Source organism: Coregonus clupeaformis, chromosome 23 (genome assembly GCF_020615455.1).
Source record: "Coregonus clupeaformis isolate EN_2021a chromosome 23, ASM2061545v1, whole genome shotgun sequence".
NCBI lineage: Eukaryota > Metazoa > Chordata > Actinopteri > Salmoniformes > Salmonidae > Coregonus > Coregonus clupeaformis.
The window spans coordinates 17,597,752-17,624,812 of NC_059214.1; the positions used below are offsets into that span (position 1 = coordinate 17,597,752).

The following is a 27,061-nucleotide window of genomic DNA, read 5'->3' on the forward strand; positions in this document are numbered from 1 at the left end:
AAAGTATTCAGACCCCTTTACTTTTTCCACATTTTGTTACGTTACAGCCTTATTCTGAAATATATATATATATATATATATATATATATTTTACAATCCTAAGCAATCTATACACAATACCCCATAATGACAAAGCGAAAACAGGTTTTGATATTGTTTTTGCAAATTGATTACAAATAAAAAACAGAAACACCTTATTTACATAAATATTCAGACCCTTTGCTATGAGACTCGAAATTGAGCTCAGGTGCATTCTGTTTCCATTGATCATCTTTGAGATGTTTCTACAACTTGATTGGAGTCCACCTGTGGTAAATTCAATTGATTGGACATGATTTGGAAAGGCACACACCTGTCTATTTAAGGTCCCACAGTTGACAGTGCATGTCAGCGCAAAAATCATGCCATGAGGTCAAAGGAATAGTCCGTAGAGCTCTGAGACAGGATTGGGTCGAGGCACAGATCTGGGGAAGGGTACCAAACAAATTCTGCAGCATTGAATGTCCCCAAGAACCAAGTGGCCTCCATCATTCTTAAATGGAATAAGTTTGGAACCACCAAGACTCTTCCTAAAGCTGGCTACCCGGCCAAACTGAGCAATCGGGGGAGCAAATAGTGCACAGAAATAGTGGAGAGAGACGTGCCTATAGCGCATCTTCACCACACACCCCTCCCCTTATTCTGGTCTCGACATTTTAAATGATGCTCGAGACACGTTCCTCACACATAAGCAGTAACCTCATAAACATTGTCAGGACGAAGCAGTGGTCATCTTCCCTTCAACTGAAATCATTACGGTTCAGTATTTCGAACCCCCCCCCTTAAACGCACACACAACCCAAACGAATGGACATGTGACAGCAAGGCAGAATGGCTCATTCCAAACGAGCACTGGGTACATATTGACCAACATGGTATGTCCATTTAGTGAATGTAGATTGACAGAGCAAATAAAGGAACATCATAGCAGTTGCCCCGAGGCAGATTAACACTTTGCCAAGGCCCTAAACACTGTCCACGAACCTTTTGGCAATGCAGGGGCACAAACTTCCCTGCTGTTTTGAATTAAAATAAAATTGTACCTACACATTGAAGAAGTCTGTAAAGCAGAAACATCTGATGCAGTGAAAATAATTTAAAAAATCGAATAATGAACTATGTTTTATGCAACATATTTTTGAGTGCGAACCCATTACATATTTTTGTCTCTCCAAGCTTGAGGAAAGGGTCAGAGCACACCCTCTCCCCTCCAGGCTCCGGAGAGAGCTCGGTCATATTCAATTCAGTGTCAGTCAATGTCGGGATGAAAACCTCACACACCCCATCATAGGGCAGACACTCCTGCAGAGCGCCCCCTATAGGAACAGCCGAGGAGCAGGAAGGAGTAGGTTCAGCCTCCAACATGGAGTCCTCACCAGGGCCAAACTGGTTAACTAGACTCTGCCCTTATAAATCAAAATAAAATATTACAGGCGAAGGCGTATCACATTCACTTAGCCTATCACAGAGATGACAAGCGTTTTTCCCAGTTTTTATGGAAACCCAAAAGAGTCATACCTAACCGCCCTACGCACACCGCAGCGTGCTCTGTCCATTGTGCTGATGCAGTGCAGCAGAGATAGATTTTTTTTGCACCAACCTGTCACTCAATAATTTTTGCTATTTTTATATGGACATAAAACTAAAACTGAGGGGGCTAAAGTTTGAACTGAGGAGGCTAAGTCCCCTTTAGCCCTCTCGTGGAGCCGGGTACGAGTTAAGGTTAGGGCTAGGGTTAAGTTTAGGATAAGGGTTAGGTTTGGTAGATAGCAGTGGAGGCTGCTGAGGGGAGGACGGCTCATAATAATGTCTGGAACGGAGCAAATGGAATGGCATCAAACTCATGGAAACCATATGTTTGATGAATTTGATACCATTCCACACATTCCGCTCCAGCCATTACCAGGAGCCATCCTCCCCAATTAAGGTGCCACCAACCTCCTGTGGTAGATAGTTAGTTGAAATGTTACTTATAGTCTGTAGATCCTCTGTAGATGGACTATCCAAATAAAATGTTACCACAGTCGTCAGTTTCTGGCTTAATGATGGCCACAGAAAATAAAAAACTGAGTGCGTCCCAAATGGCACCCTGTTCCCTATATAGTACACTATTTTTGACCAGATCATCTACGGGCCCTTGGACGCAGCCAGAGGCAGTAAAACCTAAAGAAAATACCTACATTTTTAGACATACACTGTGAATAGCACCATCTAATATTAAGGAAGTATCTCCTGATAAGCTGTACACTATTTACCAAGATAGTTTTCATCTATATTTTTCGTAGCTGTTTATTTACCACCACAAACCGATGCTGGTACTAAGACCACACTCAACGAGCTGTATAAGGCCATAAGCAAACAAGAAAATGCTCATCCAGAGGTGGCGCTCCTAGCGGCCGGGGACTTTAATGCAGGGAAACTTAAATCAGTTTTACCACATTTTTACCAGCATGTTAAATGTGCAACCAGAGGAAAAACTCCACACACCGAGATGCGTACAAAGTTCGCCCTCCATTTGGCAAATCTGAACATAATTCTATCCTCCTGATTCCTGCTTAAAGCAAAAACTAAAGCAGGAAGTACCAGTTACTCACTCAATACAGGACTGTTTCGCTAGCACAGACTGGAATATGTTCCGGGATTCTTCCGATGGCATTGAGGAGTACACCACATCAGTCACTGGCTTCATCAATAAGTGCATCGATGACGTCGTCCCCACAGTGACCGTACGTACATACCCCAACCAGAAGCCATGGATTACAGGCAACATCCGCACTGAGCTAAAGGGTAGAGCTGCCGCTTTCAAGGAGCGGGACTCTAACCCGGAAGCTTATAAGAAATCTCACTATGCCCTCTGACGAACCATCAAAACAGGCAAAGCGTCAATACAGGACTAAGATTGAATCGTACTACACCGGCTCTGACGCTCGTCGGATGTAAATGCTAAATGATGTAAATGTAAATGTAATGTGGCAGGGCTTGCAAACTATTACTACAAAGGGAACCACAGCCGCGAGCTGCCCAGTGACACGAGCCTACCAGGCGAGCTAAATTACTTCTATGCTTGCTTCGAGGCAAGCAACACTGAAGCATGCATGAGAGCATCAGCTGTTCCGGACAACTGTGTGAGCAAGTGTCTGTCCCTGACTGAGTCTGTAATACCAACATGTTTCAAGCATACCACCATAGTCCCTGTGCCCAAGAACCCTAAGGTAACCTGCCTAAATGACTACCAACCGGTAGCACTCAAGTCTGTAGCCATGAAGTGCTTTGAAAGGCTGGTCATGGCTCACATCAACACCATTATCCCAGTAACCCTAAACCCACTCCAATTTGCATACCGCCCCAACAGATCCACAGATGATGCAGTCTCTATTGCACTCCACACTGCCCTTTCCCATCTGGACAAAAGGAACACCTTCATGAGAATGCTATTCATTGATTACAGCTCAGCGTTCAACACCATGGTGCACTCAAAGCTCATCACTAAGCTAAGGACCCTGGGACTAAACACCTCCCTCTGCAACTGGATCCTGGACTTCCTGACGGGCCGCCCCCAGGTGGTAAGGGTAGGTAACCACACATCTGCCACGCTGATCCTCAACACGGGGGCCCCTCAGGGGTGCGTGCTCAGTCCCCTCCGGTACTCCCTGTTCACCCATGACTGCATGGACAAGCAAGACTCCAACACCATCATTAAGTTTGCAGATGACACAACGGTGGTAGGCCTGATCACCGACAACGATGAGAGAGCCTATAGAGAGGAGGTCAGAGACCTGGCCGTGTGGTGCCAGGATAACAACCTCTCCCTCAACGTGATCAAGACAAAGGAGATGATTGTGGACTACAGGAAAAGGAGGACCGAGCATGGCCCCATTCTCATCAATGGGGCTGTAGTGGAGCAGGTTGAGAGCTTCTAGTTCCTTGGTGTCCACATCACCAACAAACTATCATGGTCCAAACACACCAAGACAGTCGTGAAGAGGGCACGACAAAGCCTATTTCCCCTCAGGAGACTGAAAAGATTTGGCATGGTTCTTCAGATCCTCAAAAAGTTATACTGATGCACCATCGAGAGCCTTCTGACTGGTTGCATCACTGCCTGGTATGGCAACTGCTCGGCCTAGACCGCAAGGCACTACAGAGGGTAGTGCGTACGGCCCAGTACATCACTGGGGCCAAGCTTCCTGCCATCCAGGACCTCTATACCAGGCAGTGTCAGAGGAAGGCCCTAAAAATTGCCAAAAACTAGTCATAGACTCTTCTCTCTGCTACCGCATGGCAAGTGATACCGGAACGCCAAGTCTAGGTCCAAAAGGCTTCTTAATAGCTTCTACCACCAAGCCATAGAACTCCTGAACAGCTAATCAAATGTCTACCTAGACTATTTGCATTCCCCCCCACCCTACCCACTCTTTTATGATGCTGCTACTCTCTGTTTATTATCTATGCATAGTCAATCAATCAATTTTATTTTATATAGCCCTTCTTACATCAGCTAATATCTCGAAGTGCTGTACAGAAACCCAGCCTAAAACCCCAAACAGCTAGTAATGCAGGTGTAGAAGCACGGTGGCTAGGAAAAACTCCCTAGAAAGGCGAAAACCTAGGAAGAAACCTAGAGAGGAACCAGGCTATGAGGGGTGGCCAGTCCTCTTCTGGCTGTGCCGGGTGGAGATTATAACAGAACCATGCCAAGATGTTCAAAAATGTTCATAAGTGACAAGCATGGTCAAATAATAATCAGGAATAAATCTCAGTTGGCTTTTCATAGCCGATCATTAAGAGTTGAAAACAGCAGGTCTGGGACAGGTAGGGGTTCCATAACCGCAGGCAGAACAGTTGAAACTGGAATAGCAGCAAGGCCAGGCGGACTGGGGACAGCAAGGAGTCACCACGGCCGGTAGTCCCGACGTATGGTCCTAGGGCTCAGGTCTCTCAGTTGGCTTTTCATAGCCGATCATTAAGAGTTGAAAACAGCAGGTCTGGGACAGGTAGGGGTTTCGTAGCCGCAGGCAGAACAGTTGAAACTGGAATAGCAGCAAGGCCAGGCGGACTGGGGACAGCAAGGTGTCATCATGCCCGGTAGTCCTGACGTATGGTCCTAGGGCTCAGGTTCTCAGAGAGAAAGAGAGAACGAGAGAATTAGAGAGAGCATACTTAAATTCACACAGGACACTGGATAAGACAGGAGAAGTACTCCAGGTATAACCAACTAACCCCAGCCCCCGACACATAAACTACTGCAGCATAAATACTGGAGGCTGAGACAGGAGCGGTCCGGAGACACTGTGGCCCCATCCGAAGAAACCCCGGACAGGGCCAAACAGGAAGGATATAACCCCACCCACTCCGCCAAAGCACAGCCCCCGCACCACTAGAGGGATATCCCCAACCACCAACTTACAATCCTGAGACAAGGCCGAGTATAGCCCACAGAGGTCTCCACCACAGCACAAACCAAGGGGGGGCGCCAACCCAGACAGGAAGATCACGTCAGTAACTCAACCCACTCAAGTGACGCACCCCTCCCAGGGACGGCATGAAAGAGCACCAGCAAGCCAGTGACTCAGCCCCTGCAACAGGGTTAGAGGCAGAGAACCCCAGTGGAGAGGGGAACCGGCCTGGCAGAGACAGCAAGGGCTGTTCGTTGCTCCAGCCTTTCCGTTCACCTTCACACTCCTGGGCCAGACTACACTCAATCATATGACCTACTGAAGAGATAAGTCTTCAGTAAAGACTTAAAGGTTGAGACCGAGTCTGCGTCTCTCACATGGGTAGGCAGACTGTTCCATAAAAATGGAGATCTATAGGAGAAAGCCCTGCCTCCCGCTGTTTGCTTAGAAATTCTAGGGACAATTAGGAGGCCTGCGTCTTGTGACCGTAGCGTACGTATTGGTATGTACGGCAGGACCAACTCGGAAAGATAGGTAGGAGCAAGCCCATGTAACGCTTTTATAGGTTAACAGTAAAACCTTGAAATCAGCCCTTGCCTTAACAGGAAGCCAGTGTAGGGAAGCTAGCACTGGAGTAATATGATCAAATTTCTTGGTTCTAGTCAGGATTCTAGCAGCCGTATTTAGCACTAACTGAAGTTTATTTAGTGCTTTATCCGGGGTAGCCGGAAAATAGAGCATTGCAGTAGTCTAACCTAGAAGTAACAAATGCATGGATTAATTTTTCTGCATCATTTTTGGACAGAAAATTTCTGATTTTTGCAATGTTACGTAGATGGAAAAAAGCTGTCCTTGAAACAGTCTTGATATGTTCGTCAAAAGAGAGATCAGGGTCAAGAGTAACGCCGAGGTCCTTCACAGTTTTATTTGAGACGACTTTACAACCATCAAGATGAATTGTCAGATTTAACAGAAGATCTCTTTGTTTCTTGGGACCTAGAACAAGCATCTCTGTTTTGTCCGAGTTTAAAAGTAAAAAGTTTTCAGCCATCCACTTCCTTATGTCTGAAACACAGGCTTCTAGCGAGGGCAATTTTGGGGCTTCACCATGTTTCATTGAAATGTACAGCTGTGTGTCATCCGCATAGCAGTGAAAGTTAACATTATGTTTTCGAATAACATCCCCAAGAGGTAAAATATATAGTGAAAACAATAGTGGTCCTAAAACGGAACCTTGAGGAACACCCGAAATGTACAGTTGATTTGTCGGAGGACAGACCATTCACAGAGACAAACTGATATCTTTCCGACAGGTAGGATCTAAACCAGGCCAGAACTTGTCCGTGTAGACCAATTTGGGTTTCCAGTCTCTCCAAAAGAATGTGGTGATCGATGGTGTCAAAGGCAGCACTAAGGTCTAGTAGCACGAGGACAGATGCAGAGCCTCGGTCTGACGCCATTAAAAGGTCATTTACCACCTTCACAAGTGCAGTCTCAGTGCTATGATGGGGTCTAAAACCAGACTGAAGCATTTCGTATACATTGTTTGTCTTCAGAAAGGCAGTGAGTTGCTGCGCAACAGCTTTTTCTAAAAATTTTTTAGAGGAATGGAAGATTCGATATAGGCCGATAGTTTTTATATTTTCCGGGTCAAGGTTTGGCTTTTTCAAGAGAGGCTTTATCACTGCCACTTTTAGTGAGTTTGGTACACATCCGGTGGATAGAGAGCTGTTTATTATGTTCAACATAGGAGGGCCAAGCACAGGAAGCAGCTCCTTCAGCAGTTTAGTAGGAATAGGATCCAGTATGCAGCTTGAAGGTTTAGAGGCCATGATTATTTTCATCATTGTGTCAAGAGATATAGTACTAAAACACTTAAGTGTCTCTCCCGATCCCAGGCCCTCGCAGAGCTGTGCAGATCCATGACAGCTAAGCCCTGGAGGAATACGCAGATTCAAAGAGGAGTCCGTAATTTGCTTTCTAATGGTCATGATCTTTTCCTCAAAGAAGTTCATGAATTTATCACTGCTGAAGTGAAAGCCATCCTCTCTTGGGGAATGCTGCTTTTAGTTAGCTTTGCAACAGTATCAAAAGAAATTTTGGATTGTTCTTATTTTCCTCGATTAAGTTGGAAAAGTAGGATGATCGAGCAGCAGTGAGGGCTCTTCGGTACTGCACGGTACTGTCTTTCCAAGCTAGTCGGAAGACTTCCAGTTTGGTGTGGCGCCATTTCCGTTCCAATTTCCTGGAAGCTTGCTTCAAAGCTCGGGTATTTTCTGTATACCAGGGAGCTAGTTTCTTATGACAAATGTTTTTCGTTTTTAGGGTGCAACTGCATCTAGGGTATTGCGCAAGGTTAAATTGAGTTCCTCAGTTAAGTGGTTAACTGATTTTTGTCCTCTGACGTCCTTGGGTAGGCAGAAGGAGTCTGGAAGGGCATCAATGAATTTTTGTGTTGTCTGAGAATTTATAGCACGACTTTTGATGCTCCTTGGTTGGGGTCTGAGCAGATTATTTGTTGCGATTGCAAACGTAATAAAATGGTGGTCCGATAGTCCAGGATTTTGTGGAAAAACATTAAGATCTACAACATTTATTCCATGGGACAAAACTAGGTCCAGAGTATGACTGTGGCAGTGAGTAGGTCCAGAGACATGTTGGACAAAACCCACTGAGTCGATAATGGCTCCGAAAGACTTTTGGAGTGGGTCTGTGGACTTCTCCATGTGAATATTAAAATCACCAAAAAATTAGAATATGATCTGCTATGACTACAAGGTCTGATAGGAATTCAGGAAACTCAGAGAGGAACGCTGTATATGGCCCAGGAGGCCTGTAAACAGTAGCTATAAAAAGTGATTGAGTAGGCTGCATAGATTTCATGACTAGAAGCTCAAAAGATGAAAACGCCATTTTTTTTTTGTAAATTGAAATTTGCTATCGTAAATGTTAGCAACACCTCCGCCTTTGCGGGATGCACGGGGAATATGGTCACTAGTGTAACCAGGAGGTGAGGCCTCATTTAACACAGCAAATTCATCAGGCTTAAGCCATGTTTCAGTCAGGCCAATCACATCAAGATTATGATCAGTGATTAGTTCATTGACTATGACTGCCTTTGAAGTGAGGGATCTAACATTAAGTAACCCTATTTTGAGATGTGAGGTATCACGATCTCTTTCAATAATGGCAGGAATGGAGGAGGTCTTTATCCTAATAAGATTGCTAGGGTGAACACCGCCATGTTTAGTTTTGCCCAACCTAGGTCGAGGCACAGACACAGTCTCAATGGGTATGGCTGAGCTGACTACACTGACTGTGCTATTGGCAGACTCCACTAAGCTGGCAGGTTGGCTAACAGCCTGCTGCCTGGCCTGCACCCTATTTCACTGTGGGGCTAGAGGAGTTAGAGCCCTATCTATGTTGGTAGATAAGAGGAGAGCACCCCTCCAGCTAGGATGGAGTCCGTCACTCCTCAGCAGGTCAGGCTTGGTCCTGTTTGTGGGTGAGTCCCAGAAAGAGGGCCAATTATCCACAAATGTTATCTTTTGGGAGGGGCAGAAAACAGTTTTCAACCAGCGATTAAGTGCTGAGACTCTGCTGTAGAGCTCGTCACTTCCCCTAACTGGGAGGGGGCCAGAGACAATTACTCGATGCCGACACATCTTTCTAGCTGATTTACACGCTGAAGCTATGCATAGTCACTTTACCTCTACATATTACCTCAATTACCTCGACTAACCTGTGCTCCCGCACATTGACTCGGTACCGGTACCCCCTGTATATAGCCTCGCTACTGTTATTTTACTGCTGCTCTTTAATTATTTGTTATTTTTCAATTTTTCTTCTTTCTTTATTTTTCTTTATCTATTTTTTACTAAACCCTTAATTTTCTTAAAACTGCATTGTTGGTTAAGGGCTTGTAAGTAAGCATTTCACTGTAACGTCTACACCTGTTGTATTCGGCGCATGTGACAAATACAATTTCATTTGATTTGATGGGTTGGAGAATTGCTGACAATCACGAATCCACCAAAAAAGATTCTTCATACATTAAGTACAATTCTGCTGTTGCCTAAGTAACAGTTTATTTAATTTTAGTGCTATCCCTCACAGTCGTTATCCATTGCATTGTATGCTTTACCTTATGAAAAATGAGAGGAATGTCATTAGATTAACCCTCATGTGGAGGGAGGAGAGTATAGAGACAGCCCCAGGTTTCTCCAACTCCTCTTAAATCTGGCTACGGTTATATAGTAGATGACCTTGGATAGCGCTGAACTTCCTCCACATATCCTCCAACACGGCTTCCTCCTGACAAGCCTCATGCAGTTTGGAAGCCTTTGCGTCCTAAATGGCAGCCTATTCCCTATATAGTACATTACTTTTGACCAGAGCTCTATACCCAGGTAGCACATTTGGTTCCTTGGAAGTTGTGGAAACGTACATTTTGGGTTTCCCATTGGTTCTGGGAACGAAGCCATACGTTTCCTGACCGGTAAAACAGAACATTTTTTAAACGTTCTGAGAACAGAAGTGAACATTTTGTCTGTTCTTGGAACGTTAACTTTAAGGTTGCAGTGAGGTTCTGAGAACGTTTTACTATGGTTCCCTGAAAGTCTTCCTGGGAGGTTTTATGAATGTTCTGAGAATGGAAATTATAGGTTATTTGAAGGTAATTAAATAACGTTCTGAGAGTATGTTCCAATCAGACTTTTAATAACGCTGCTAGCTGTTTTGAACTTCAAGCATTGATAGGACACATGGACATTTATTTGCTTAGGCATTAACACATTTCCTTTTTATTGTGACACATAAGTGAGATTCAAACCTATAACCTTCTGTTCTCTATCCATGGAATTAGTTAATTGCGCCACCAGGATGGAGCTAGCATGCCATGTTTTTTTACGCATACAAAGTTCAAACAGACCCAAGGAAACAACTCATTAAGCTCAGGTGTGTTGCAGCAGGCCGCGACCGGGAGACTCATGAGGCGGCGCACAAATGGCCCAGCGTCGTCCGGGTTAGGGGAGGATTTGGCCTTCCTTGTCCCATCGCGCTCTAGCGGGCAGGGCGCATGCACGCTGACTTCGGTCGCCAGTTGTATGGTGTTTCCACCAACACATTGGTGCGGTTGGCTTCCCGGTTAAGCGAGCAGCGTGTCAAGAAGCAGTGCGGCTTGGCAGGGTCGTGTTTCGGAGGACGCATGGCTCTTGACCCTCGCCAGAGTCCTTACGGGAGTTGCAGCGATGGGACAAGACTGTAACTACCCCCAAGCCATAAGACTGCTAAATAGTTCACCAAATAGCTGCCCGGATTATCTGCATTGAACCCTTTTGAACTAACTCGTCACATACGTCACATACGCTGCTGCTACAGTTTATTATCTATCCTGTTGCTGAATAACTTTACACCTACCTATACAGTATTTTTACATTTACATTTTAGTCATTTAGCAGACGCTCTTATCCAGAGCGACTTACAGTTAGTGAATACATATTATTATTCATACTGGCCCCCCCGTGGAAATCGAACCCACATGTACATATCTACCTCAATTACCTCGTACTGGTACCCAATGTATCTAGCCAAGTTATCGTTACTCAATGTGTATTTATTCCTTGTGTTATAATTGTTCTACTATTTCTATTTGTTTCTCTCTGTATTGTTGGGAAGGGCCCTTAAGTAAGCATTTCACTGTTAGTCTACACCTGTTGTTTAGGAAGCATGTAACAAATAACATTTTATTTGATTTATGTTGAAGTACTGAAATTCCCACAGAAAAACGTTGTTTCTTAACATTCTCTGAACTGTTTGAGAAACATTCCCAATGTTAAAACAGTTGGAGAATGTTCCTAGAACATAACCAAAATTGAAATTAAATGTAACCATGTTTGAACTTCAGAAAATGTTCTGTTAAAGTAATGAAATACCAAGAAAATGAAGTTTTTTTGTTAAGTTCCTTAAACGTGCTGAAAATGTTCCAAAGCCATACAACTTTCCCGCACCATTTCCAGAACGTTGTGGGAAGGTTTTATGCAAAATCACCATAGGACAACCACGCTCTCACCCAGGTCTAAGAAACATATGGTTCTCAGAACGTTATGTGCTAGCTGGGTAGGCTCTGGTCAAAAGCAGTGCACTACATAGGGAATAGGGGGCCATTTGGGAAGCATCCAATGAGTCAGTGGCTTGAAATGTAGCCCATTAACACTGTCTGCTTCTTGGCTGTGTGGCGAGGTGCGGCGGTCAGTCATGTGCACTGCTGATAACCCCAGTCCTGATCTGCCATGGTGGAGGCTTCAATCTCTCACCAAGCCCGGCCTAGTCAGTAAGCCCAGAACAAAGGATTACGTTTGCTTATCTACAAAATAGACCAGCCACTCAACATCACAGGGAGAAAGAGAGAGAGAGCGAGAGCGAGAGAGAGAGAGCAAGAGAGAGAGAGCGAGAGAGAGCGAGAGAGAGAGAGAGAGAGACTGGGGGAGGGGGGCAGAGAAACAAAGCGTCATCTTGCTAAACCGTAGACATGCTAACCCAAATAGGAGAAAAAGAAGCCTTGCCAACTTGTATGAGAAAGATATCTCTGGAGTACAGTAACAGAGATAATGGGAGTCTGCAGGCCCTGATACAGTCCGTCAACTGAATCAGAGACAGAAGCATCGCAGAAAGGAGGGGAGTCAAGGGATCATCTCCGCTCATTGTTATTGAGTCTCATTGAGTCATTCACAATCATTGATGCAGTAGTTATTCTTTCCTTTAAATAAAACAGGAGTGGATACTCCTACTAGGTGCTACAGAGACTAATGCTCAAGGACTTAATCTACACATCAGGCTGAGATGGGAAAGAAATAGAAAAAGAAAGAGAGAGAGAGAGTGATGCATACTATAGCTGATGATAGCATTCTGTGCTGTCAGACAAATAATGATGTTCATTAAACCAGCCGCAATAATCATCATCATTGACGTGATATGAATATCAATGAACTACCCTGGTGTGGTTCCCTTAAGTAAACATATATAAACTAGAGTTCTGTGTGTATACAGTGCGTAAATTAACTAACTAAATGCATGCTACAGTCTCCATGGATGCATCCCAAATGGCACCCTATTCCCTAGTGCACTACTTTTGACCATATCACTATGGGCACTGGTCAAAAGTAGTGCACTAAATAAGGAATAGGGTTCCGTTTGGGAAGCAACCACAGTGGAGGACGGTTGTCCCTGAGGTATTGTATAAACAGGCCTCGTCTGTTCCAAACAATATGTAAGAAGTGAGCTGCAAACAAAGTCACCCCCTATCACTGAGCTCCACTCTGACTGTGGGCAGAGGGCCAAGGGCCAGGGGCTAGACAAACACAGTGGACTCACTGGACAATACACGACAGTGTTTCTCTTTCAGCCAGTCCAGCGTGGCTTTTACTGTCATGTATTCTATCTGGTACACTGCTGTATTACACTGACTGTGTCCCAAATGGCACCCTATTCCCTATGTAGTGCATGGCCCATAGGGCTCTGGTCAAAAGTAGTGCACTACAGTACAAAGGAAATAGGGTGCATGGAAATCCACGACCTCCCCCTCCCAAGATAGCAATTGTTGAGAGTTCTATTGTAAGGAATGTCGTGGTTGATGGTGCAAAGACTGCTTCCCCGGTGGCAGAGTGCGGGACATCACTCGGGAGCTCACAGTCATTCTAGACCAAAACCCGGAGCTGCACACGGTGGTTGTGCATGCTGGTACAAATGACATCAAGCTGCGGCAATGGGCTGAGTTGAGACGGGACTTCGAATACCTGAGAGACACAATATTGGCTAGGGGCAAGAGGATTGTTTTTCCTGGCTCTATCCCAACACACGGTCGTGGAATTGATCGCTTCTCCTGGCTACGTGCACTGGACTCTTGGATGAAATCAGGACTATGCACTGAAAAAACGTTGGATTTTATTGACAATTTCGATATGTTTTGGGAGCGACCGCAATTCCTGAAAAGGGACGGCCTGTCCCTGAACAGGAGAGCAACTTAGATGCTGAGTGCTAACATTGAAAAGATACTAAAAAAGTGATCGGTTATCAGTCCTTGCCCGAAATAGGTAACCCTTATTTGAGTCCTGTATTAATCCATGTCCTCGATCGAGGCATAGACCAAATGGCACAGTTCTAAGCAATTTTGTATCTATATCGTTTTTGTATCTACTCTATTTCATAGAGAGGGTTACCTACTGATCACAGCATGTTTGTGTTAGAGACTCCGTCTGATCTGAAATCCCGCAGCTGTGTCCTTGGACTGATTCATGTAAATGCCAGAAGTCTGATTTTGAAGATGGATGATATTGTAATTCTTTCTCCTCAAACTAATCATTTTATCATTACTGAGACTTGGTTAAAAAAGTCTGTGCCAGACTCTGATGTGTCTCTGAATGGATATTATGTTTATAGATCTGACAGACCTGGAAGAGGTGGGGGTGTCGCCATATTCATAAAGAACAATTTGAATGTTGCTGTGTGTATTACCACATCTGTTCTTCCAAGCAATTTGAATGTCTAGCTTTAAATGTGGGCCTTGGTAATAATGTCCAACTGTCACGACTTCCTCTGAGGCTGCCTCCTATCCTTGTTCGGGCAGGCTTTGGCGTTCGTCGTCACCGGCCTTCTAGCCACTGCCGCGCCTCATCTCATCATTACATTTGTTTTGTCTTGTTGATTACACACACCTGATTCATATCCCCTCATCAGTACCTGTATAAGTGTTCCATCTGCCCCCTTGTCTTTGTTTGTGAATGTTTATTGTGAGGATAGTGAAGCTTGGTGGAGCTCCTTGTATTTTGTATTCGCCAGGTTATTTTCCCGTGAGCCATGTTGGTTCCTGTGCGCCTGTTTTGCGCACTGGACTGTTTTGACGCTTTACTGCGTACTCTGTATTCCGGAATAAATCCTGTTATTCTGTGATTTACCCTCCTGCGCCTGACTCAAATCAAATCACCCATCACACCAACTAACATTAGTGGGAGTTTATCGCCCACCCTCGACCTCCTTATGTGCTCTTAGCAAATTGTCTGACCGGCTGTCTAACTACGCTAAATCTGAATTATTAATAGTGGGTGATCTTAATCTGGATTGGCTGATGCCAGAATCTGATAGGCTGAAAGATATTTGTACAAAGCTAAATCTAACTTGGCTTATAACTAAACCAACTCGCCTCAACTTTAAACACCCTTTAAACCTACTCTCTTAGATATTATTCTAACAAATGCCCCTCCTAAGTTTACAGCCAATGGGATATTTGATAATGAGTTCAGTGACCATTGTCCAATTGCTTGCATAAGAGATGTTAAATTAGCTAAATCCCGCTCGCACATTATTACAGAGAAATTCTAGGAATTGTTAAGACCAGTTTTTTGGGGTCTGAGCTGGGGCTGAGTGACTGGTGGGTTGCGTCAACTATCACTGACTCAGATCCTTCATTGTTTTATTTCCCTGTTTAGCTCTGTTGCAGATAAAGATGCGCCGTACAAAAGGACAAAAGGCAAATCTAATCCTTGGTTCACGCATTAATTGACTGTGTCACGAGTTACAAAGCCAGAACCCAGAAGCAGACCAGGACAAGGTAAGTTGAAACGAAGGTGAGTGTTTATTTACAAATTCAAGAGTGATGCTGAATAATCCAGGGAACAGAGCGGGCGGCGTTGATTAGTTGTTGGGGGTGCAGTGGTTGATCCCATCATGGGTCGGCAGCCGCCGACCACCAGGCAGAGGTTGGATGAAGGTTCCGGACGGGTGACTGCAGATGGAACAAAACGGAGGTAAGTAAACAACAAACCAACAAGGTGCAAAAACAACAAAACTAACGCTAGGCTCTAAGACTGATACTCTGGTAAACCTACTGTTCATGGCTAACGATCCGGCAGGGAATGGATGTTAGGCCAGAGCCTAAGAAGGGTGATGATCAGGACCAGGTGTGCAGATTGCTGATGGGATGCAGGTGCGGAAATCAAGGGAGCTCCCGGAGCGTTCCCCGAACCCTCGGGAAACTGGAGATCACGAACAGAAAAACTAGTCCACAGACAGGACCCGACTCAGACTGCCGGGATCGTTACAGTACCCCCCTCCGACGAACGCCACCGGGCGGACTCCCCGGAGCGCCAGGATGGAGGCGGTAGAAGTCACGGATGAGGTCAGCATCTAGGATCTGTCGCCGCGGAATCCAACTCCTCTCTTCAGGACCATACCCCTCCCAGTCCACGAGATACTGGAAACCCCGGCCCCGCCGTCTGGAATCCATGATGCGTCGCACCGTGTAGGCAGGACCACCTCCGATCATCCGAGGAGGAGGAGGAGGAGGCGGAGGAGGCAACAGAGGACTGAGGAAAACAGGCTTGAGGCAGGAGACATGAAAGGTGGGATGGACTCTGAGCGTCCTCGGTAGTTTGAGTCGAACGGCCACTGGATTGATCACCTTCTCCACCACAAACGGACCAATGAACTTCGGTAACAACTTCCTAGACTCAGTCCGTAACGGAAGATCCCGTGTGGCCAACCAGACCCTATCTCCGATGGTATAGGTGGGAGCGGGGATCCGGCGACGATTCGCCTGGAGCTGATACCGGTCCGAAACTCTAAGGAGTGCCTTTCTGGCCCGATGCCAGGTCCGGTGGCAACGACGAATATGGGCCTGAACAGAAGGAGTTGGATTCCGCGGCGACAGATCCTAGATGCTGACCTCATCCGTGACTTCTACCGCCTCCATCCTGGCGCTCCGGGGAGTCCGCCCGGTGGCGTTCGTCGGAGGGGGGGTACTGTAACGATCCCGGCAGTCTGAGTCGGGTCCTGTCTGTGGACTAGTTTTTCTGTTCGTGATCTCCAGTTTCCCGAGGGTTCGAGGGCAGCTCCGGGGAGCTCCTTGATTTCCGCACCTGCATCCATCAGCAATCTGCACACCTGGTCCTGATCATCACCCTTCTTAGGCTCTGGCCTAACATCCATTCCCTGCGGATCGTTAGCCATGAACAGTAGGTTTACCAGAGTATCAGTCTTAGAGCCTAGCGTTAGTTTTGTTGTTTTTGCACCTTGTTGGTTTGTTGTTACTTACCTCCGTTTTGTTCCATCTGCAGTCACCCGTCCGAACCTTCATCAACCTCTGCCTGGTGGTCGGCGGCTGCCGACCATGATGGGATCAACCACTGCACCCCCAACAACTAATCACGCCGCCCGCTCTGTTCCTGGATTATTCAGCATCACTCTGAATTTGTAAATAAACACTCACCTTCGTTTCAACTTACTTGTCTGGTCTGCTTCTGGGTTCTGGCTTTGTAACTCGTGACAGAGGCCGGATCGTTCTGTCACGAGTTACAAAGCCAGAACCCAGAAGCAGACCAGGACAAGGTAAGTTGAAACGAAGGTGAGTGTTTATTTACAAATTCAAGAGTGATGCTGAATAATCCAGGGAACAGAGCGGGCGGCGTTGATTAGTTGTTGGGGGTGCAGTGGTTGATCCCATCATGGGTCGGCAGCCGCCGACCACCAGGCAGAGGTTGGATGAAGGTTCCGGACGGGTGACTGCAGATGGAACAAAACGGAGGTAAGTAAACAACAAACCAACAAGGTGCAAAAACAACAAAACTAACGCTAGGCTCTAAGACTGATACTCTGGTAAACCTACTGTTCATGGCTAACGATCCGGCAGGGAATGGATGTTAGGCCAGAGCCTAAGAAGGGTGATGATCAGGACCAGGTGTGCAGATTGCTGATGGGATGCAGGTGCGGAAATCAAGGGAGCTCCCCGGAGCGTTCCCGAACCCTCGGGAAACTGGAGATCACGAACAGAAAAACTAGTCCACAGACAGGACCCGACTCAGACTGCCGGGATCGTTACAGACTGAGAAATTACAGGAAATAAATGTAGCTTGGGCTAAGGCTAGACTGACTGATTCTACGTCTGATTGGCAGTCCTTCAGACATTTGAGAAATAGATGCCTATCTCTGGTTAGAAAAGCAAAATCAACATATTTAGTGAATTGTGTATAGGAGAACGGTGGTAATCCAGCTAACTTCTGGAAAGTGGTCAAATCTTTTAAACAAAACTCCAACCCCCTCGTTGCCCCAGCAGGCTTTGACAGCCTCTGGTCCCATACTAGACAAAATTAAAATTTGTGGTGCTTTTAATAATAATTTTGCTTAAGTTGGCCACCTGTTTGAAAGGATAGTCTCTTAAATCTCATCTCATTCCACTAGAGGGAGTCCTTTCGTCACCTCAGAATGATGCTCTAACAGACTCACATACTTTATTCTCATTTCAACCGTTTGATGTCTACGATGTTTTAAGTGCCTTGCTAAAGATCAATGTAAAAGAAATCCACAGGGGCTGATTCACTTGACCTCTTCTTACGACAGCTCTCTGTCCCACTCATTGTTGAACCTTTAACCTGTATTTTTAACTTGACAATTGCTACTGGTGTTATTCCTAAGATTTGGAAAGCGGCACATGTCCTCTCCCTACATAAAGGCGGAGATCCTTCTGACTTAGATAATTATCGCCAAATTATCTTACCTAGCCAAGGTACTAGAATCCCTGATCAACTCCCAGCTAAGAACTATTTTAACTGTTCACGCTCTTCTAAATATGCACCAGTCTGGTTTTAGATCTGCACATGGCACTGTTTCTGCTACTATGCTTGTTTTAGATGATGTGTTAAAATGCCTAGATCATAAAAAACATTGTGCTGCCCTATTTATAGACCTTTCAAAGGCATTCAACACCATTGACCATTCCCTTCTCATTCAAAAACTGTCTGAAATGGGCCTGGACAAGGAGTCTTGCAAATGTTTTCAGCGCTATCTGACAGACAGGTCACAATGTGTGCCTTCTGATGGTGTCAAAACTAGTTTCCTTTAAAATACGAAAGGTGTACCGCAGGGGTTGCTATTGGGACCTGTTCTCCTTAATAATTATATAAATAATATTGCTCAATGTATTAAATCCTGTAATATTCATCTGTATGCAGACTATACGGTTATGTATTCCATTAGAATAAGACTGTTGACCAAGCTATGTTAGAGCTGCAATCTGAACTTGTACTTAATCTGGGCAAAACATTTTGTTAAGTTACAGCCTTATTCTAAAATTGATTAAATTGTTTTTCCCCCTCATCAACCTACACACAATACCCGATAAAGAAAAAACAAAAACTGTTTAGACAGTTTTTCAAACTTATAAAAAAATTTAAAAAATAACATAATGTCACGCCCTGGCTCTGGGGACTCTTATATGTTGAGCCAGGGTGTGTAGGTTTCATTGTTTAGTTTTCTAGGTTTGTGTTCTAGTTCGTGTATATCTATGTTGGCCAGGGTGGTTCCCAATCAGAGGCAGCGGTAGCTTGTTGTCTCTGATTGGGGACCATACTTAGGCAGCCTGTTTGGCACTGTTATTTTGTGGGATCTTGTTCCGTTTGGTTTGTTGTATAACCTAGGACTTCACGTATCGTTCATTTGTTGTTTTGTCGAGTTAAGTACGTTCAATAAAAGTATGTACGCCTATCACGCTGCGCCTTGGTCCGCTTCATCTAATAACGATCGTGACACATAAGTATTCAGACCCTTTACTCAGTACTTTGTTGAAGCACCTTTGGCAGCGATTACAGCCTCGAGTCTTCTTGGGTATGATGTTAAAAGCTTGGCACACTTGTATTTGGGGAGTTTCTCCCATTCTTCTCTGCAGATCCTCTCAAGCTCTGTCAGGTTGGATGGGGAGTGTCACTGCACAACTATTTTCAGGTCTCTCCAGAGATGTTTGATTGGGTTCAAGTCCGGGCTCTGGCTGGGCCACTCAAGGACATTCAGAGACTTGTCCCGAAGCCACTCCTGCTTTGTCTTAGCTGTGTGCTTAGGGTCATTGTAATAACACATATGGAATCATGTAGTAAACAAAAAAGTGTTAAACAAATCAAAATATATTTTATATTTGAGATTCTTCAAATATTCACCCTTTGCCTTGATGACAGCTTTGCATACTTTTGGCATTCTCTCAACCAGCTTCACCTGGAATGCTTTTCCAACAGTCTTGAAGGAGTTCCCACATATGCGGAGCACTTGTTGGCTGCTTTTCCTTCACTCTGCCGTCCGACTCATCCCAAACCATCTCAATTGGGTTGAGGTCGGGGGATTGTGGAGGCCAGGTCATCTGATGCAGCACTCCATCACTCTCCTTCTTGGTAAAATAGCCCTTACATAGCCTGAAGGTGTGTTGAGTCATTGTCCTGTTGAAAAACAAATGATAGTCCCACTAAGCCCAAACCACATGGGATGGCGTATTGCTGCAGAATGCTGTGGTAGCCATGCTGGTTAAGTGTGCCTTGAATTCTAAATAAAATCACAGACAGTGTCACCAGCAAAGCACCCCCATACCATAACACATCCTCCTCCATGCTTTACGGTGGGAACTACACATGCGGAGATCATCCGTTCACCCACACCGCATCTCACAAAGACACGGCTGTTGGAACCAAAAATCTACAATTTGGACTCATCAGACCAAAGGACAAATGTCCACCGGTCTAATGTCCATTGCAAGTGATTCTTGGCCCAAGCAGGTCTCTTCTTATTATTGGTGTCCTTTAGTAGTGGTTTCTTTGCAGCAATTTGACCATGAAGGCCTGATTCACACAGTCCCCTCTGAACAGTTGATGTTGAGATGTGTCTGTGACTTAAACTCTGTGAAGCATTTAGGCTGCAAATTCTGAGGCTGGTAACTCTAATGAACTTATCCTCTGCAGCAGAGGTAACTCTGGATCTTCCATTCCTGTGGCGGTCCTCATGAGAGCCAGTTTCATCATAGCGCTTGATGGTTTTTCCGTATTGACTGACCTTCATGTCTTAAAGTAATGATGGTCTGCCGTTTCTCTTTACTTATTTGAGCTGTTCTAGCCATAATATGGGCTTGGTCTTTTACCAAATAGGGCTATCTTCTGTATACCTTGTCACAACACAACTGATTGGCTCAAACGCATTAAGAAGGAAAGAAATTCCACAAATTAACTTTTAACAAGGCACACCTTTTAATTGAAATGCATTCCAGATGACTACCTGGTTGAGAGAATGCCAAGAGTGTGCAAAGCTGTCATCAAGGGTGGCTCCTTTGAAGAATCTCAAATATAAAATATATTTTGTTTAACACTTTGTTGGTTACTACATGATTCCATATGTGTTATTTCATAGTTTTGATGTCTTCCCTATTATTCTACAATGTAGAAAATAGTCAAAAATAAAATAAAAACCCTTGAATGAGTAGGTGTGTCCAAACTTTTGACTGGTACTGTATATACATAAAAATGATGCCGATTCATGATTTCAACTGGCTGAGAAAAGATATCCGTCTCGTCCTGAGACGTTTATTCTCAATAGAACAGTGGAGATCGAATTTCAATATTGAAACAATGTTGCAAATGTCGAGAGACAGCAACGTTTGTCCAAACCCCCATTGTTGCAAACCAAATATTAGGCTAGAAGCAAGGGGTAATAATGTCTAGAGGCTTTTTTCAGTGGAGATCAAGTTAATGAATTGGCTGCCTGAGCTGATGGGACACTGGATGCACAGGGATTTCTCAGATGGAACAGAAAACAAGATGCCCATTTTTGCATCATAGGCTTCCCCGTGCTAAACAGGTTTTTTACACTAAACAAAAAAATAACCGCAACATGTAAAGTGTTGGTCCCATGTTTCATGAGCTGAAATAAAAGATCCCAGAAACTTTCCATACGCACAAAAAGCCTATTTCTCTCAAATTTGGTGCACAAATTTGTTTCCATCCCTGTTAGTGAGCATTTCTCCTTTGCCACGATAATCCATCCACCTGACAGATGTGGCATATCAAGAACCTGATTAAACAGCATTATCATTACCAGTGGCATGCATTCCTGGATGCCAATAGAAGAAAGGCATTCCCCCCAAAATTTACCAATATTTGTATTTATTTTCAAAATAATTGAACTTTCATCTCTCTATGTTTCATCATTTTCCTTCAATTCGCAAGAGGTTGAATGTATCTCACCGGAGAAAGCATCCGAGCCAGCGAAACAGCGCCCCTCTGTTTCTCTACGTGTAGGCCATCTATCTGATGCTGTCTGGTCCAAACAAGTATGACATTGCCAATCAATGCCCATCGCATTGAAGGCAAGAGAGGCCAGCGAGCATCTGGCCTCCAAATTTGCCAATCAGCGTTGAGCTAAACTGAGCGAGCTCAACTGTGAATGGTCCTGGCACACCAAAAAAAAAGTGTCAAGGGAAGCCAGCTTGGATTTGGCGTCACTCCTATCAAATCCCACTGAGAGGATACGTCATTGACAGAAAAACTTGAAATGTTGCATCTCATTGTGTTGTTGTCCTCCGGTGGCTAGCTAGCCAGCTAGCTAAAATTGGCCCTTTCCTAAATTAGCCATGGATGGAGATAGGGATTTGGACTTGTGGTTTTACTTAATTCTCCATACTGGCCAATTATTATAACGGCAATTCTGATCCAAACATTCATTCATACATTGTTGTGCCCCTGGCCTGAGAGGATGGAAGTTCAATATGTAGCTAGATGTAGAAGGCTAATGTTAACTAGTTAGCGTTGCACATGAATGGAAGTTAGGCTAGTGAGCAAGCATTTTAGCTAGGTAGCCTAGGACAACAAAAAATAAAAGTGTGTACTGTATGACAGAGTGACAGACCATTTCGTCAACATGAAAGAGAGGAGGATGGCGTTTCTCTACAAGTAGGGTGAGTCAACATGTTTTTCTACTTGCACAACGCACACGCACACACAATCAGAACCATGGACAGCTACATCATATTTAGCTTACATTGATTGGACTCAATTGTTTTTGGTATCATTTAGTTGTCACTGTATTAGACTAAGCAGAGGTGATTTGATGATGTTGAAATGTTGAAGTTGAAATGGTGCTGGAATAGTGGAGGCAGCTCCTGTTTTCTTTGTGACTTGCGGTAACTCTGTGGTTCTAAATCAATAGTTGTTTAGTGATTCGAAAATGTCTGAAACATTCACTTGCTATAGGTCATGTAACTGTCTGTTACTGTACATGCAATATGCTTTGTGGACTTCACTGGACAGAGGTTGATATCCAGTTTTGTGATAAAACAAAGGTGTGGTTGAATTTATTCTACCACTGTGTCTTCTAATTGTCTCGGCCTTTCAGTCGCAAGGCATATGAATTAACAGGTTATAGAGCAAACAACGTAATTATCACAACACATAGGTTGTAATATGGGGGGGGGGTTGGCTTTCCCAGTGATTTTACACAGGTGCACCTTGTGCTGGGGACAATAGAAGGCCACTCTAAAATGTGCAGTTTTGTCACACAACACAATGCCACAGATGTCTGAAGTTTTGAGGGAGCATGCAATTGGCATGCTGACTGCAGGAATGTCCACCAGAGCTGTTGCCAGGGAATTTAATGTTCATTTCTCTACCATAAGCAACCTCCAATGTCGTTTTAGAGAATTTGGCAGTACGTCCAACCAGCCTCACAACCGCAGACCACACGAGTATGGCGTTGTGTGGGCGAGCGGTTTGCTGACGCCCCATTGTGACGGTGTTGTTATGGTATGGGCAGGCATAAGCTACAGACAATGAACACAATTGCATTTTATCCATGGCAATTTCAATGCACCCCATTGTCGTGCTATTCATCCGCCACCATCACCTCATGTTTCAGCATGATGATGCACGGCCCCATGTCGCAAGGATCTTTACACAATTCCTGGAAGGTGAAAATGTCCCAGTTCTTCCATGGCCTGCATACTCACCAGACATGTCACCCATTGAGCATGTTTGGGATGCTCTGGATCGACGTGTATGAAAGAGTGTTCCAGTTCCCGACAATATCCATCAACTTCAGACAACCATTGAAGAGGAGTGGGACAACATTCCACAGGCCACAATCAACTCTATGCGAAGGAGATGTGTCGCGCTTCATGAGGCAAATGGTCGTCACACCAGATGCTGACTGGTTTTCTGATCCATGCCCTACCTATTTTTTAAGGTATCTGTGACCAACAGATGCATATCTGTATTCCCAGTCATGTGAAATCCATATATTAGGGCCTAAAGAATTTATTTCAATTGACTGATTTCATTATATGAAATGTAACTCAGTAAAACCTTTGAAATTGTTGCATGTTGCGTTTATATTTTTGTTTAGTATAGTATGGCTTAGAATGCGTCTAACCAATCACAATGCTTGTTTTGACCAACCACTTAAAGGGTATCAGGAAAGACTACCAAGCCCATACCTATGGAGGGGCTCTTCCAATCAGCTGCTTCAATGAATGGTGAGATCCATCCCATTCACTTCTTCTGTGTTTAACTTGCATCCCAAACGACACCCTATTCCCTAAGTAGGGGATAGGGTGCCATTTGGGATGTAGCACTACAGTAATGTTTGCCTCGGTGAGGGAGCAGTGGACTCGTTATCAGAGTGAGAAAGAGGTAGGGAGAGGAGGAGATATGAGAGGAGGGGTGAGAGGAGAGGAGAGGTATTAACCCAAAGGGAGCCATACTGAGAGAGGAGGAAGGTGTGAGAGACGATGAGTGACTTGACAGAGAAAGCTGATTCGCTCACTCACACATACCCTATTGAACACACACACACACACACACACACACACACAGGCACACACACACACACACACACACATACAACCACTAACGTGTTATATTACACAGCATTGCTTTTTTAGGCCATTGAATCCATGGTAAAATATTCCAAGATTATGCCTAGTAATTATTCATGAAGTTTAGTCAACAGTGCTCCAGTGTCCCTGGTGGATTGGTTCTGCATGGTTTGGCTTGGCTGATCAGAGGTCAGATCTTGATTTGGCTCACAGACTTGGCTCAGTGCTGCTGTTGGAATTATTAGTGCAATATATAGGGAATAGGGTGGAATTTGGGACAACCCCAGTCTTTAGCTCTCTCTCTCTCTCTCCATTCTAAAAAATGGCTAATGCAAGGAATACTAACTGTACTTCTGGGCACTTTTACAGGCAAAAAATATTAGAGGAAAAGTACACAGACAACTGTTGACAAATCTCCTCTTTCTTCGCGCTGCTCGTTTGAAATATGGATTCCTTTTACAAACCAGGAGTCGGCACAGAGCCAAATGAACAATGAGATGTAAAGATTTTGCTGCAGTAAAATGCAGTATCAGGGCAATGAACTGTGTTTTCTAAAATGGGTTAAACTAAAAACAACTAAAATACATGTTCTACAGAAGAGATTGACACCATGGCCTACTAACCTCTTACTATTACTAAACTGGTGTGTCAGAAATCATTTATATAGGCTGAATCCCACGACCCTGACAAGAGACGGAAGAGGTGGTGCCCAAACAGATGACTGAAGATACAGCCTTCCATTTACACAGTGGGTGCGTCCTATTCCTTATGGTTCACTACTTTTGACCAGAGCTGTGTAGCCGCTGGTGCAGGTGGACTGTGTGTGTGCGTACGTGCGTATGTGCATATGTGTGTGTGCCTGCACATGCCGACAATTACCTGTTGGACGTCCTGTTGGAACACACAGAGCTGTAGCCTCTGGTGGAGGCGGACTTTGCGGTGCTGCCAGATGCTCTCCAGGCGTCTCTGGTGGTGCAGGACCTCATGGACCACGTCCAGGATACAGTGGACTGCCTTGGAGTAGTTGGCTGTGGCCGTCAGAGACTCTGAGTTCCCTGGGCTCAGTGGTCTCTGGAGGACATCCAGCAGGGCCTTGCCATCCTGACTGACCTGGTGACAGAGAGAGGGACATCACATTAGGAGAGTTACATAACTGTAGGGTTAAAAAAAATCCCAGGTTTTCCTGAAATCTTGGTTGGAGGATTCCTGGATTTCTTGCATATTCCATCCTGATTCCAGGAATCTTCCAACTGGGATTTATGGAAAACCTTGGAATTTTGGGAAAGTTACCGACATTCTGCAACTCTATATCTGCATTAAATAACAATGATTTGACTGAAAAGATTCATCTTGAAGTCGGTCAGAGGAAAATAAGGATTTTGAATGTCAGTTCCTTGCTAATCATCTCTCTTCTGATCAAATCCAGTCCTGGCCTGTTCTAGCTGTCCATGTACGATACTAAATCAAGCTGGTCAGAGCTGTAATTTCATTACCAGTGCAAATTACTAAATTATATGCAATTTGGGTGCATGGGGATGGGTATTGTTTTCTTAATCTGTGGCACAATATGGAACAGAACAACAAACCGTTTCTTTTTTTGGTTCAAACCAGAGACGTTTATAGCAACCTTTTCAGAGATGACACTAAAATTAAACAAACAAGTACAAAAGTCAGTGTGGTGCAGAGGCATCTAGTGAAATGCTACACAAACACAAACCTATCATCATACAGGATCTTCTGTGGGAAATCAGTCTGACTTGGATGGACAGTGGTCCACATATTACAGGCCATGTGTCACACAAGGTGCAATTCAGCTGGATTTAATGTGGTGGGTAAAGGTCATATTTGAAAATGGTCCTGAAAGAGTTACAGTATGTATGTGTTTGGTCAGATTTGATTGAAGGACTTACATTTAATTTAAGGGCAATATTTCAAAGTAATGTACAGTGTACATCCATGTTTAGATTGTTTATGATAATGTTTAGATAACTTATGATGGTCTTTGAAAAACCAAAACCTGCCTTTCTTGAAAATATATAAAAGGGTCATTACCATTGTGGTCATTCTCCTAGAAAGCTAAGTGGATCTTAAACTAACAAAGAATGCCACTATAAACCAGATCTTCAGTTAGTGTACGACTGCTATTCCATTCGTAACGTAACAAATCATACTAAATGGAGGGACACCAAAAACATCCCAAATCATACAAATTGCCTTGAGGCACGGTTGCACTATAAAGCAGTGTTCAGTTAGTGCTGTAGCTGAGGAAGTGTTGTGAGGGTGTCTCACCTCGGTGTAGGCCTGGGTCACCTGTTCGTAGAGGGTTTGGTGGTGGTGGATGGCCAGCTCCAGGTCCTGCATCTCCGAGGGCAGCCCCCCTTCACTGCATATCTTGCACCAGGCCTCCACCCCAGCCAGGAACTGCATGGACACAGGCCAGGAGACATATTCACACAACAGAACAGAGACAAATAGACCAATCAACAGAGCCATGTGAGTCACTTCATAGACAGAGACAGGAAGAGAGAAGGTAGGGAGGGAGGTAGGTAGGTAGGTAGGTAGGTAGGTAGGTAGGTAGGTAGGTAGGTAGGTAGGTAGGTAGGTAGGTAGGTAGGTAGGTAGGTAGGTAGGTAGGGAGGCAGGCAGACAGGCAGGCAGACCCCCCCACTCAGCCTCATAGTAGCTGCTGCGTGTTACAGCCTGAATTTAAAACAGATTAAATGTAGATTTGTTTGACAATGGCCTATACACAATACCCCATAATGTCAAAGTGGAATTATGTTTTTCAAATTTTTTACAAATTAATAAAAAAAGAAAAGCTCAAATGTCTTGAGTCAATAAGTATTCAACCCCTTTGTTATGGCAAGCCTAAATAAGTTCAGGAGTAAACATTTGCTTAACAAGTCACATAATAAGTTGCATGGACTCACTCTGTGTGCAATAATAGTGTTTAACATGATTT

General features: G+C 44.5%; 1 protein-coding gene across 2 annotated transcripts in view; it reads right to left on the bottom strand.

The window, feature by feature from the left end:
• LOC121536102 (kalirin) overlaps positions 1–27,061 on the bottom strand; it is a 253,582-nt gene that overhangs the window by 102,809 nt on the left and 123,712 nt on the right. For both annotated transcript variants that reach the window (XM_045206551.1, XM_045206550.1), the window contains exons 8-9: positions 26,389–26,520; positions 24,979–25,209 (exon numbers count right to left, since the gene is read on the bottom strand). In XM_045206551.1, coding sequence (XP_045062486.1) covers positions 24,979–25,209; positions 26,389–26,520 — 363 coding nt within the window. The remainder of the gene's footprint in view (positions 1–24,978; positions 25,210–26,388; positions 26,521–27,061) is intronic.